This window comes from Sceloporus occidentalis, unplaced genomic scaffold (genome assembly GCF_023333645.1).
Source record: "Sceloporus occidentalis isolate IW3139 unplaced genomic scaffold, rSceOcc1.0.p SCAF_4, whole genome shotgun sequence".
Classification (NCBI taxonomy): domain Eukaryota; kingdom Metazoa; phylum Chordata; class Lepidosauria; order Squamata; family Phrynosomatidae; genus Sceloporus; species Sceloporus occidentalis.
In genome coordinates this window covers 7,228,097-7,242,636 of record NW_028316984.1, presented here as the reverse complement: position 1 = coordinate 7,242,636, position 14,540 = coordinate 7,228,097, and the positions used below count along the sequence as shown (strand labels likewise).

At 42.6% G+C, this 14,540-nt stretch overlaps 1 protein-coding gene across 2 annotated transcripts in view; it reads right to left on the bottom strand.

Annotated features, from left to right (window-relative positions):
- Window positions 1–8,563, bottom strand: part of LOC149313469 (COMM domain-containing protein 1-like) — a 96,302-nt gene extending 87,739 nt beyond the window's left edge. The window contains exons 1-2 of one of the 2 annotated variants that reach the window (XM_089519142.1): window positions 8,346–8,399; window positions 6,462–6,487 (exon numbers count right to left, since the gene is read on the bottom strand). In XM_089519142.1, the coding sequence (XP_089375268.1) occupies window positions 6,462–6,464 (3 nt within the window). In that variant the 5' untranslated portion in view covers window positions 6,465–6,487; window positions 8,346–8,399. Of the gene's footprint in view, window positions 1–6,461; window positions 6,488–8,345 lie in introns of both variants that reach the window. The other variant, XM_089519141.1, reaches the window with a different exon arrangement.
- Between the last annotated feature and the right edge of the window lie 5,977 nt (window positions 8,564–14,540).

The following is a 14,540-nucleotide window of genomic DNA, read 5'->3' as shown; positions in this document are numbered from 1 at the left end:
TTCATATTTTTTACTCCTGTGTAAACTGCTTTTGGTTGTACATGCATGTCATATATTAAGCTTATTTTCCTGTTGATCTTATCTTTTGTTCTCTTCAATGTTTTATTGAATTATTGTTGAATTTTATAGTTATAGTCTGAATGCATTTTACACTCCTGAGAGAATATCAGTAAGTAGTCAGTTTTAAAATATCATGAGTAAGAAACAATCACATCTGAAGCATGTCAGCTGTATCAACATTATGTGACACCTTAATCAATAAAGAAATTATAACAACCCCATCAGCTTAGAGATAGCATTACATTTCATTCATACACAAAGAATTGCTACGCCTTGTGAAGAACCTAAGACCCAGTCTCTACCAAAGGACGTAGCACTGGGAGTACAAATATACACAACATAAATGCCATGACATATACTGATTCCCTTTAAAAAAAATTCTACCATGGCACTAACTTTTCATGGTGATGGGACTCTGTGCTCCTGTCAGACAAGAGGCCATGCTGATGCTAGCACTGTTGTGGGTAAGGTCTCTCAGGTCAGACATGCTTTTGCTGGGGAGCCAGACTAAACAGGCCAAATACCTCCTGGGCAGCAGCAGTTGTGGGGTATGTGACACTGGTAGAGGATTTCTCAAATGCAGTGGCATCGTAGGTATAGAACTGGCAGAAGTAATTTCAGAACCATTGTCAATAATCTTTGAGAAGTCCTGGAGAACAGGAGAAGTCCCAGCAGATTGGAGGAGGGCAAATATTGTCCCCATCTTAAAAAGGGGGAAAAGAGGAGTCAAACAATTACAGCATAGTAATACCAGGAATGATTATAGAGCAGTTCATTAAACAGAGAATCAGAAATGATGTTATTTAATTACACAAAAGAAGAGAAATGTGAATCTGTAAGACAAAGAAATGTAGAGATATGACTAAAAACTAGTATAAAATATTTAGGAATAAATATAGCAAAAGATTTAAAGGAAATTGAAGAAAATAATTTGATACTATTAAGGCAAGACGTGGAGAAAAAATTAGTAGAATATAATAATATTCAATTATCATGGTTTGGAAGAATAGCATTAATTAAGATGAAAATAATACCAAAATTAATTATTTTTATTTAGAATGCTACCATTAAGTTTTGGAAACCAAATTGAATAAATGGCAACAAATATTGAATAAATATTGTAATGGAGGGGAAAGAATTAGATTAAATAAACAATTTTGGTATAAATCACAAAAAGAGATGAGGACTGAGCCTTCCCAATATAAGAGGATATTATGTGGCTAATCAACTGAGATATCTTATAGAAGGTATGTTAGGTGTGGGATAGTTAGAATGTTTAGAGTTATATACAGATGAAAGTGGTAATGAGAATATGGAACATTTTAAAGTGAATTTACTAAAAAAGAAATTAAGATAACTGAAAACCCACTTATGAAAAACATATTAGAAATATGTAGTAAATATAAAAAAGAACTAATGAAGATTCAATAACAACACCAATAATAATGGAAAGGAAATTTCCAAAGAACCTGAGAGGAATGTTACATAAGGAGTTAAAGAAGAGTTACTTGAAGATAAAACCAAGGTATAAGTAAGCTGAAGAAAGTGAGAGAAAGTAGAATGCAATATGTATGTGGTAGGTAGTAGGTAGTATGGATATGAACTAGAATTCGAAGAAGAGGAATAATTCAGCGAAGAAGAAAAGGACAGAGCATTTCAGTGAGGATTAAGAGGTAGAGAATGGAACTAAGTGAAGGATTTGGATGGAGATTTCTATGGTTGGAAAGGGAAAGGTGGGATAGGGAAGAAATGAGACTAGAAGGAAATTGTATCACAGACAATTAATCCTATTTTACTGTTATATAATCAAAGAGATTCCTCTGTACTCTAGAAAGAAGTATGTCATGTTGTATGTTATGTTATATGTTATGTCGTTATTATGTAATATGATTTGCTTTACAAAGTCTATTTACAAAACAATGGAATGGAATGTTTGTAACATTTTAAATTTTAACCAATAAATTTTTTATTAAAAAAAAAGAAGAGGAAAAACAGAAAACTGGGTGGACTTAAGAGTAGAGAAAGAGAGTACCAAAACTTATGGGGATAAACATTTCACGGTTCCATTGTATACAACTACAGTGCGCCCACATCATACGCGGGTGAGTTTTATGCAGCTTCCAGCATACAGTGGAAGCCGCGCTGGAAGGGAGGGAGGTGTGTGCCAGAAGGAAACAATGGTGCGTGCTCCCATGGAGTGTGCCCTGTGTGCCGCTGCTGGGGGCACGAGCCCTATTCATCTGAATGGGGTTTGAGCATCCCCGTTTTTCCCTTACGCGGAGGGGGGCCACTGGAATGGATCCCCCACGTAAGGGAAAGGACGACTGTAGAACAATGGATTAAAAATTGGAGAAAAAGGAATGTAGAAAGAAAAAAGTGCACACAATTTGAACAATTAACACAGAAAGAACGAGAAATGGAGGAAAATGAAAACCTGAAAAGGAATAATTAATAAAATTTATAAAATGCTGATGGAAAGTAAAGGGGGAAAAACAAAGGAGAATACTTTGAGATGAATATGGGAAGAACTAGGATGTAAAACGTGATAAGGAATGGGGTAGAATTTGGGAACAAAGACATTTGAAGAACTTATCAGTACGGATTAAAGAAAATTACTATAAATTGATTTGGAAATGGTATTTGACACCGGTGAGACTACATAATATAGATAAGAATAATTCGAAAAATTGCTGGAGAGGTTGTCAAGAAGTAGGGTTATATATCCATATGTGGTGACACTGTAAATATGTACAAAAATGTTGGGGAAAAGTGATTATAGAAAATAGAAAGTATTATGAATATAAAAATAGACAGAAGTCTGAACATAGTATTGTTATCATTATATAATCCAGAGAAATGGGGGGAAAAAGAAGAAAAAGATTTGATAACAAACCTACTTACAGCAGTGAGATGAATTATAGCAAGATGTTGGAAAACAAAAATAACCATATAACTAGAGGAGTGGAATAAAGAGGTGTGGAAATTAGTGATTAATGATAAATTGATATGTAGATTAAAAGAAAAACGGTACTATGGAAAACAAGAATTTTGATAGAATTTATTGAGAAAAAGTATTAAGAAAAGAAGATGGAAAATTACCTCCATGGAGGAACTGAGATTCTGGACGAACTATAAGGCTGAAAATGGTTCCGGAGAAGGCGAGCACGGAGGTGGGGTATAAAATATATGTAGCCAGGTTGTAATAGAATGCAGAAAATATATATATGGAGTTATGTATTGTTAATAATTTATATGTATGAATGTTAGTCTCAATAAAAATAAATTAAAAAAACAAATAGAGAGTCTGCAAGCATTTAGAAAGGAATGCCATAGTCACTAAAAGTCAACATGAGTTTTGAAAAACAAGTCATGCCAGACTAATCTTATCTCTTTCTTATCTTTGCATAATGGAGTGACCTCCTGCCACTAGTCCCAGCTGCTGCCAACCAGCAGTTTAAAAGCATGTAAAATTGCATGAAAATAAATAGGTAGCACTTCAGTGTGAAGGTAACACTGTTCTATGCAGTCATGCTGGCCACATGATTAAAGTCATTGTTCACAACTCTACCTCTTTGGCTTAGTAACAGAGATGAGTGCTGCCCCTACAGTCAGACACGACTTCACAACCCTGTCAAAGAGGAAACCTTTATCTTTACATTTAGTTAATACCCCAGAGAAGACGATCAAAATTCAAAATGACCTTAATAGATTAGAAAGTTGGGCCAAAACTAATAAAATGAATTTAAACAGGGAGAAATGTAAGGTACTACAGTTGGGCAGAAAAACATTAAATGTACAGTTATAGGATGGGGGACACCTGACTTGACAACAGTATATGTGAAAAAGATCTAGGAGTCTTGATGGACCACATGCTGAACATGAGCCAACGCTGTGATGTGGCAGCTGAAAAAGCCAATGTTCTTCTTGGCTGAATCAATAGAAGCAAAGTGTCTAGATCAAGGGAAATAATAGTGCCACTCTGTTCTGATTTGGTCATGTGTCACCTGGTATACTATGTCCAGTGGTGACTTCAGTGGTATGTGCCTTGGTTATATCCTGCTCTACATGGGGCTGCCTTTGAAGAGTGTTCGGAAACGTCAGCTGGCTGAAAGAGCTGCAGCCAGGCTGTTAACTGGGGCAGGTTCCAGAGACCACACAACACCCCTGTTGAAACAACTCAATTGGCTGCCAGTTTGTTTTCTGGCACAATTCAAAGAGCTGGTTATGACCTATAAAGCCCTATATGGCTAAGGTGCAGGCTATTTGGCAGACCGTACTTCCCTGTATGAACCGGCCCAGGCTCTGAGATCCTCTGGAGTGGCCCTTCTCTCCGTCTCCCCACCATCACAAGCATGGTTGGTAGGGATGTGAGAGAGGGCCTTCTCAGTGGCTACCCCTAGACTATAGAATTCCCTTCACAGGGAGACCAGAATGGCTCCTTCCTTGTTGGCCTTCCGCTGACAGGCTAAGACCTACCTTTTAAGACAGGCTTTTAAAACAGAATGTTTAAAACAGAATGTAAAGGACCGGCTTGGGGTGTTGTTTAATTTTCAAGTGTTTTAAACAGTTTTATCTTTTAAAAGTATATTTTGTTGCTTTAATAGCTATCTATTTTAATATTGTAATCATTCCTTTTTAATGCATCTCTTTTCTAAGTTTTTAACTGAATTGGTTGTTTTTTTTAAATATGTTGAGCCACTCTGGGTCCTGGTTCTGGGAAAAGATTGGGATGCTGTTAGAATCCTGTTAGTATTCTACCAGATAGTGTTTGTAGTGTAGTATAGTAGTTGGGGGATGATGGGGCTTTAGCTGCAGTAGAAGAGTAGATAGTGATGGTAGTGCATAGCAGGGCCAGGTGTCTTATCTAGTGGCCTTGAAGGCCTGGCTCTCCCAGCGCTCAGAGCTGGGGAATGTGCTTTCACTTTTGTGGGAACCAGGAGGGGCTTCGCTTGGCGGGTTTCTGCTTGGGAGGGGATTTGGCTTTTGGGAATTCTGTTCCTTTGTCTTTGGGGAGGGTGTGGTCAGTCTCAGCTAAGAAGCTGAGTGAGGCACATGTCTGATTCTGGAGCTATCAATAAAGTGCTGTTGATTATATCAATCAAGCTGACTGGTTGATTGTCTGGAATTCTGGGTGCTAACTCTGACAGATGCAAATAAATATAATAATAAATTTGGTCGAGGATCAAGAAATTATGGTGAACAGCTGAGTGAATTTATTGCAAACATATTCTTCAGGCAACTATATAATGGATATCACCTGATGGCCAATATAGAAATCAGACTACATAATTGGAAGAACATGTAGAAGCTCCATTCTCTCTGCAAAAACCAGAAGCAGATTAGTACCAGCCCATCAGCTGCTAATATCAAAGGGATATTAGGATGAATGTGGAAACACTGTTTTTATGTGAGAGAACACCTCTTTAGGAATGTCTAGGTCTTCCAGTGCAACTCTGTGGTCAACATCTGCCAGACATTGACCACAGAATTGCACTGGAGGAGCTACAAAGGCCTAGCGGAGTGTTCCCTCTAGGAATCTCTAGGTCCTTCAGTGCAATTTTTGGTTAAAGTTGAGCTGGAAGATCTAGATATTCCTAGAGATAACATATTAATAAAATCCACGAATACTCAAATCTGCAAAAGTCAAAGCCCCAAATATGCAGGTAGAAGTGTACTGGGAAGCTCAGTTACACTAAAATTGATTTTGTACTGCCATCTAGAGACTGAAAGTGAAATTGTCCCAATTGATAATTGAATTAGGGAAATTACTGGTAATTATGGTCTGCACTGGGGAAAAAAATAGTATGAGCCATTTTACCTTTCAAAAATCAGATTGTCTATCCATATATCAACATTCATTTTGAAATCCTGGAAATTGTATTTTTGGGGCACCTTGTACAATTTCTTCAGTACAGGGAGTCATCTACACACATGCCCCTGGCCCCCACGCTGCCCCCACATGTACCCGCACCCTCTCACCCCCCCCCCCATGTGCACTAGCACCCTCTTGCTTCCCTCCACATTGTGCTTGTCCCCCATTCCCATCCAGGATGGCGCGGGGGGAGCGTTGCGAGGGGACCCAAACAGTGCGGAAGCAGGGACGTAGCCAGGATTTTAGGAAGGGGGTTCCAGACTAATGCCACAGTTATAATGGGGCTTGGGCGCGTCGACGCAGCAGCACGCACCATTCATTTTTCTAATGGAAGGGGGGGTCCGGACCCCAAACCCTCCCCCCTTGGCTACGTCCCTGGTAGAAGGGTGTGAGCGTATTGCAGCACCTTCTTACTTTTACTCTCAAGAGATGGTGGGCAACTGAACAAAGGCAGTGGCTGCTTTCATGCACTGTGCGTAGCCAAGAGAAGGCAGTGCATGTTTGTCTCTAAATCTAAAGTGATACTTACCATCCTTTCATAGATCAGTCTCCATGCTAAAAAATAAAAGGATACAAATCTGACCATTAAAAAACAGTGTGAAAACATTGCAGGAATCATTGCTGCTGCCTTGAAAGTTACATCCACCCACGCAAAAGAATCTTAGTGGGAGACTTCTATATGAAACTGATGAACTACAATTACTCGGATCCTTTCTGTTTAGGACTCAATCAGATTCAGATTTGTTTCCCTCTACTGACATTAAATGAAAGTCAAGAAGATAATTGCCAATTATCGCTGCTTTGTTTTTCACTGCCCCTACTTTTGCATATGCTCCAGTCTTGTTGCATTTCATTAAACTGTGGCTGTAATGTTTACATGCCTTTCCTAGGATGCATCCAAACTGCGGAAATAAAATAGCTTGAAATCACTTTAACTGCCATATCACTATCCTACAGAATCCTGGGATTTATAGTGTGGCGAGGCACCAGAGCTCTTGGACAGACCGGACTCAATACCTCACCGAACTACACACCCCAGTATTTCACAGGATGGAGCCATAACTGTTAAAGTCGTGTCAAACTGCTTCATTTCTGATGCTGATTGTCTATACATTCATAAAAGAACCACAGGAAACGTGTTATGGAATTTGTTATGTGCCTTTGTTTCTGATTTCTGGCGGCTCAAAGGAAAACCTGTCATGGTGAGGGGGACTGCCACTACCTATCGCTGAAGCTGAGAGAGCATGACTTGCCCAAGGACACCTAGTAGGTTTCCAAGGGTGAGTTTGGAGTGCTGGGATTCCTGAGCTGAAAATGTTAACGCCTTCCGGAGTCAGCCATGGCGCAGTTGACTCTGCCAGTCCCAAAGGGATGGCAAGTGGGCACCAGCAGGAGAGCTTGCTTTTCTTCTTTCTCTTTCCAGGCAGCGCTGCTCAGTGGTGCCAGCAGTGCCGTCACTAAGGTCAGCATCTCCCAGTGCCGTAACTCATGGTTTCATCCCCCCATTCAACTCCTCCCATACCACACCATCCAGAATCCTTAGTCATATTATTGTACTAAAGTTACTCATTAATGGTAATTCCCATATATCACTGAATGTAATGGCAATAGTTGCAACATAAACAACCAGCAAAGTTAAAAATCATACCTTTAAAGTACAAAATCATACACACAGATTAATGTATTTATATGCACATTGTTTCATGTGGAAGGATTCCAAGATATAGTCTGTAAAATCAGCACGTAGAGATCTTGTAGCACCTTTGAGACTGACAGAAAGAAGCTGCCAGAATGACCTTTTGCAGATGCCAGTCTGCTTCCTCAGATGCATCTGAGACTGTAGTCTAGGGAAGGTCATGCTGCCAACTTCTTTCTTTCAGTTGGTCTCAAAGGTGCTACAAGATCTCTCTACATATTGTTTCGTGTGGTTAAGTGAAAATTGGGTAAGGTGTGATATCTGGGGCCTCTTTTCTCTCTTTCTACTGGGCTTCCTCCCACTCATTCCATCTCTTCAGCATTTTGGAACACAGGATTAGCGCCCTACACTCTTATAGTGCTGCTCTTCCATTTTAACTGCTCTGGCTGCCTCCTGTTGCATGCTGGGATTTGCAGTTCAAGGAGGGGGCGTTTAGAATTCTCAGCCAGAGAGCTCTTAGGCCTCACTGGACTACAAGACCCACAATGCAACGGGATGCAAACAGAGCAGTGAAAGTGGTAGAGCAGCACTATAAGAGGGTAGTGCAGTAATGTGGTAAAAAGTCTATGGAATTCTGGGAGTTGGAGTTTGTTGTGGGCCCACAACAGACTCCAGCTCCCAGAATTCCATAGCAAAGAGCCAGACAAAGACTCAAAAGCGCTTCCAAACCGGGTTATGTCTCCAGTGCGGATGTAGCCAGAGTCTCCCATCCCTCACCTTGAGGAGGCCGGCGGCCTTGGCTCGCAGGGCGGCGAACTCCTGCGGGGCCATGTCCGGGTAGAGCTGCTCCCTCAGCAGCTCCTCCGTGATCTCCTTGTTGCCGTAATAGGCAGCCTGGGCGACGCCATTCAAGAGCCCAAGGAAAGGCTTCGAGGCTTCCGCAGCAGGAGCCGCCATTTTAGGCCAGGCTGCTGAGCCAGGCCTAGGGCGCCCCCTGCTGGCCCTAGTAGCAGCTGCCATTGAAAAGCCTTGGGGTCACGTCCAGGGTCCTCCATTTCAGGCTTCTGTCCGGGAGGAAGTTCATAACGTCCTCCAAATTCTGAGCATTGGGACCCCAAACTGTGCTCTTTATTAAGGGATTTTTAGGGACTTCAGCTCCCAGAATCCCAGGCTATTGGTCAAAATGACTGAGGCTTCTGGGAACTGAAGTCCAAAGTCTCTTACTTAAAGGGCACAGTTTGGGGACCACTGCTGAACCCTTGATATTATAACAGTGGTCCCCAAACTGTGTCCTTGGGTTAAGGGATGTTGGACTTCAGCTCCCAGAATCCCAGACCATTGGCCAAAATGGCTGAGGCTTCTGGGAACTGAAGTCCAAAGTCTCTTAATCAAGGGCACAGTTTGGGGACCACTGCTGAACCCTTGATATTATAACAGTGGTCCCCAAACTGTGCTCTTGATTAAGAGATTTTGGACTTCAGCTCCCAGAATCCCAGACCATTGGCCAAAATGGCTGAGGCTTCTGGGAACTGAAGTCCAAAATCTCTTAATCAAGGGCACAGTTTGGGGAGCACTGCTAAAGTGACCCTATCATGGGGGTTTCTTGGCAAAGCTTGTTCAGAGGAGCGTCCCTCTGAGGAGGCTGAGAGGGTGTGACAGAGAGAAAGGCCACCCCAGTGGAATTTCCATGGCCAAGACAGGATTCGAACCCTGGCCTTCAGAGTCACAGTCCAACACTCAAACCAATATAGTGGCAAACTGTGCTCTTTAAGGGATTTTGGACTTCAGCTCACAGAAGCCTCAGCCATGTTGGCCAATAGTCTTGGAATCTGGGAGCTGGCGTCCAAAATTCCTTAAAGGGCACATTTTGGGGACCACTGCAGTCTAAGTCAAGAGAGACACTGGCTGCAAAGCCTATGGCAATTATTTCTGGGTGATGGGGTTTCCTGGGTGGCTGGCATGAGGGTGGCTTGGAAGGCCAACACGGGTTGGTACTGAGGACCAGGAGCCCAAGAAACTGAGCCAGTCACTTCCATAACACTATTTTAAAGGAGGCAATTAATGTCCTTGTGTCAGCAGAAGGAGGACTAGCACTCACATGGTACAGGGTGACCAGAGGCCCTCCTTTTCCAGGACGTGTCCTACATTTCAGCCTCCTGTCCAGAGCAGGACTGAGAACCATGAATTGCTGACTTTACTGTGGCCCTAAGGCAGTGGCCCCCAAACTGTGCTCTTTAAGAGATTTTGGACTTCAGCTCCCAGAATCCCAGAATATTGGACAACATAGCTGGGGCTTCTGGGAGCTGAAGTCCAAAATCTCTTAAAGGGCACAGTTTGAGGTCCACTATCCTAAGGTGATTCTATCATGAGGTTACTTTTCAGATTTAGAATCATAGGCCCAGTACAGACTGTCGAAAAGCAGGAGTCTGGGGCCGATTTTAGGGCTTGGGGTTGCAGAGCGACCGCATGCTCCTGAGTTCTACTGCGCGGCCGTGGCACCATCATGGCGCAGCTCCATCTACATGGGGCCCGCTGTGATGATGCAAGCGTGGCACAGCATCTAAACAGTGCGATGGCATGCATGCATCATTGCGGTGCGCGAGTGCTCCATAGGCGCACTCATGGCACCCACCACGCAGACTAAAAAGAGCCTGCTTTTAGTGGGTTCTTTTTAGTTCTGAAGGAGGCAGTGTTTGGTTGGTGCAGCCTCCGTCAGGAGTTAAAACGGGCAGCACCAGCCTGCCTGATTGGGGTGGTGTGTCAAGCCTCATATAATAGAATCATAGAGTTGGAATAGACCTCCAGGGCCATCCAATCCAAACCCCCTGTCATGCAGGAAGACACAATCAAAGCACCCACAACAACACATGGCCATCCAGCCTCTCTTTAAAAATCTCCAAAGAAGGAGACTCCACCACTCTCCAAAAGACTAAGTTCTACTGTTAAACAGCTCTTACTGTCAGGAAGTTTCTCCTAATGTTGAGGTGGCATCTCTTTTCCTCTATTTGTTTAGAGAAGTTTTGCCACTGCCTTCTCCTGAGGCTGAGAGGGTGTGACTTGCCCAAAGTCACCCAGCAGGTTTCCATGGCTGAGCTTGGAATCAGACCTTGGTCTCCAGAGTGACAGTCCAACACTCAAACCACTACAACACACTGGCTCTCTGAATTTACATTTATATGAGCTTTTATTTAGTAATATCCTACATTTTTCTTGAATGCCCTACATTTTGCTGTGCCTTGTCCTCCTTTGCAGTGAGGACATCCGGTCACCTTGACATGGTACAACAGCGAACATATAAAAGTATAAATGGTTTGTTTGCAACCACTCCACATCACCTCTTAATATGTAGCACATGCCATGATCATCCACATATCAACAGCATAAGAAACTCGGATGTTATTTTTCCATGCTCTATTTTTTGTGAATACATGGAGAAGAGCATTTTTGCTAGACCTGTAAAAAGGTGTATGAGTAGCAATATCAGTAAGGTGGTCACATGGGAATGTCTTTCTATAACATGACATTCAAATTACATTGATAACAGAATTAAGATGACTGTTCTAAACACTTAACAAATGAGGGTGGTGGATTTCCAGCAACGTAGCAATATAATATAATTTAAATGTTACTCTCAAAGATACTCGGGCCTTGTCTGCATAGGCAAAAGGCCTGCCCTCCTGCTCCAATTCTGAGGTTGTCTTGTTGAGATGATGCACAGCCCAAATCTCATTTCTGGTGTGGGTAGTCCAGACAAAATCCAGCAAGACAATACAAGGTTAAAATGGATTTTAAAAACTGTTGCTGTGGATCTTCCAGTAAATTCCAGAGACCTCTGTTTCCATGCTGTGGCATGTTTCTATGCCACAGTGGATGTCTGCACATGGATGTCCCACTGGACTGCCTGGCGTATCTGCCACTACTGTAGGACACTTGTTTTGAGGCCACAATGAGGTGTCCAGTACGTTACCATTGCTGGGCACCTCATTTTGACTGTAGAAACAAGGGACCTGCAGTAGTGGTGGATGCTCTGGGAAGCTCAGTGGCAAACCCATATGCAGAGAGCCACTGTGGCACAGAAATGGAGGCCAAGGTAACAGGGGCAGGTTGGGGCAGTTGCAGGGCCAGAATAAATATTTGAAGGGATATCATATTAAGGGCGGAGCAAGCTTGTTTTCTTCTGCTCCAGAAAGTGGGACACTGGATTACAAACTACAGGAAAAGAGATTCCACCTCAACCTTTGGAAGAACTTCCTGACAGTAAGAGCTGTTCAATAGTGGAACACACTCCCTCAGAGTGTGGTGGAGTCTCCCTCTTTGGAGGTCTTTAAACAGAGGCTGTATGGCCATCTCTCCAGAGTGCTTTGATTGTATGTTCCTGTGTGGCGTAATGGGGTTGGACTGGATGGGCCTGAGAGTCTTTTCCAACTCAATAATAACAACAACAATAACAACAACAACAACAACAATAATAATACATTTTTATTTATATCTCCCACTTCTCCCTTCGGATCGAAGCGGGATTACAACAATAAAAACATCATAAAATACGTAGACAATACAAAATACATCAATCAGAAATCTCTTCTGGTAGGTTGTACCAAAGTCTAGGGGTCATCACAGAAAAAGTTTTACAAGAGGTAGTTTTCAATCTGGTTTTGGGGTGTTCTAATATTTTTGTGCCAGATGTTCTGAGAGTGTGGGGCGGATTATGTAGGGAGAGGCGTTCCCTTAAGTAACTTGGGCCCAGGCCATGTAGAGCTTTATAGGTAATAACCAACACTTTGTATTGGGCCCAGAAGCTAATCGGCAGCCAGTGTAGAGATTTCAATAATATGCTCTGATCTCGGTGTCTTGGTGATCAGTCTGGCTGCAGCATTCTGAATCAGTTGGAGTTTCCGAACTTGGTACAAAGGTAGCCCCATGTAGAGCGCATTACAGAAATCTAGATGAGAGGTTACCAATGTATGTACTACTGTTTCAAGGTCCCCCTGAGCCAGGTAGGGAAGCAGTTGGCGTATCAGCTGAAGCTGATACCATGCACTCCTGGCTATCGTCTCCACCTGAGATGTCAACTGTAGAGACGAGTCCAGGAGTACTCCCAAACTGCGGACTTCATTCTTCAGGAGACGTGTGACCCTGTCAAGGATGGGTTTGGAAATCTCCTTCCCTGGACCAGGGACACCTATCACAAGTATCTCCATTTTCTCTGGATTCAGCCTGAGTTTGTTTTCCCTCATCCAAGGCAGGCATTCAGAGGAGAGATGCCATCTTTAGTCACTGCAGCAGTCGGAGACATAGAGAAGTGAATTTGGGTGTCATCAGCACATTGATAACACCGCGACCCATGTCTCCGGATGATCTCTCCCAGCGGCTTCATGTAAATGTTGAAAAGCATAGGGGACAGAATGGCACCTTGAGGGATGCCAGATGTCAGCTCTCTCTTGGAAGAGCAGCTGTCCCCCAGCATCACCATCTGGAATCTGCCCGAGAGGTAGGAACGGAACCACTGGAGCACAGTGCCCCCAATACCTAACTCCTTCAGGCTCCCACAGGCGTTCCAGAAGGATGCCATGGTCAAGCTGAGCTGTCCAAGAGCACCAACAGGGTCACGCTTTTGTCGATGCTCAGAGACTAGGGCGACTAGGCAGTCTCAACTCTGTATCCTGCCCTAAAGCCAGTTTGAAATGGGTCCAGATAATCAGCTTCATCCAAGACTGCCTGGAGTTGGAAGGCGGCTGCCCTCTCGATCACCTTGCCCAAAATGGTAGTAAAGAGACTGGCCTATAGTTGTTCCTTATCAGGATCCTAAGTGGGAGTCACACCATTGTGAAAATGTGCTGTGATGCAGGGAATGCAAACAAGTATAACTGCTTTCACAGACAAATCTGATTGCATTAAATCCCCAAGAGAGAGAGAACACAGAAAAGGAAATTGATATTCATGATAAATAAGTTGTTATCAGGCCTAAGGCAGGCCAGGTGTTGTAGCATCCAAGAGAACTTCACATAAGCTTAGGGCCAAAAGTGCCAGCTTCAGGCCGCATTGGGGGTGTGGTGTTTAGATGACACATGCCCTGAACATGGTTGGAAGCTACAATGACGCCATTTCATCTCAGAAGATCCAGGCCACGAATGAGCAGATAGAAGCTTCTGGCTACATTTGGGGCATCTTTCATCTAAACACCACACAATGCTGCCTGAAGCCTGCTTCTGGTGGCCTGGATTATTTCTACAGTGCATATGCAGCCACAGTTAAATATTGTATGATAAAATGGTCTCAGAATATACAAATGGACCAGTGAGGAAAAATATGATCTAAAGGACTGAAATTTACTCTGTGTTATGATCTAAAAGAGAACTTTTATAAAATGATCTATTGCTGGTACTTGATTCCTAAAAGGTTGGATAAAATGCATAAATGTATGTTGGAAATGCAAGCAACAAGTGGAGACTTATGGTGGAGTTGTGAAAGGGCAAGGAAATATTGGCAGCAAATACATAACTTGATTTGGAAGATTTTAAAACCAGAACTGTCATTGTTCAGTCAGTTGGACGACCAAATTGACAAGTACTGAAGATTATTACAATATATGACCATTGCAGCAAGATTGCTGTACGCTGAGAAATGGAAGAACACAGCTGTCCCACTTATTTATTTATTTCTATGCCACTGTTTTCCAAAAGGGACCCACGGTGTCTCGCAATATAAAACACATTAAAACACACAAAAAATTTGAAAGACAATTAAATTAACCTAAGTAAAACACTATGAAGTTTAAAATTTAAAACATACAAAAGCTAAAACCATAATCTAAGACAATCCCCCCACCATCAATAAAACCAGGCTTGCATGATTGCAAGAAGACTGTCTACTAAAACTCTTGGACTTAGTGAAATGAACAAGTTATCTAATTTAATATGAGAAAATCTTTGGGAGCCTTTATGAAAGGTGTGTACGAGGTACACAGGTGAC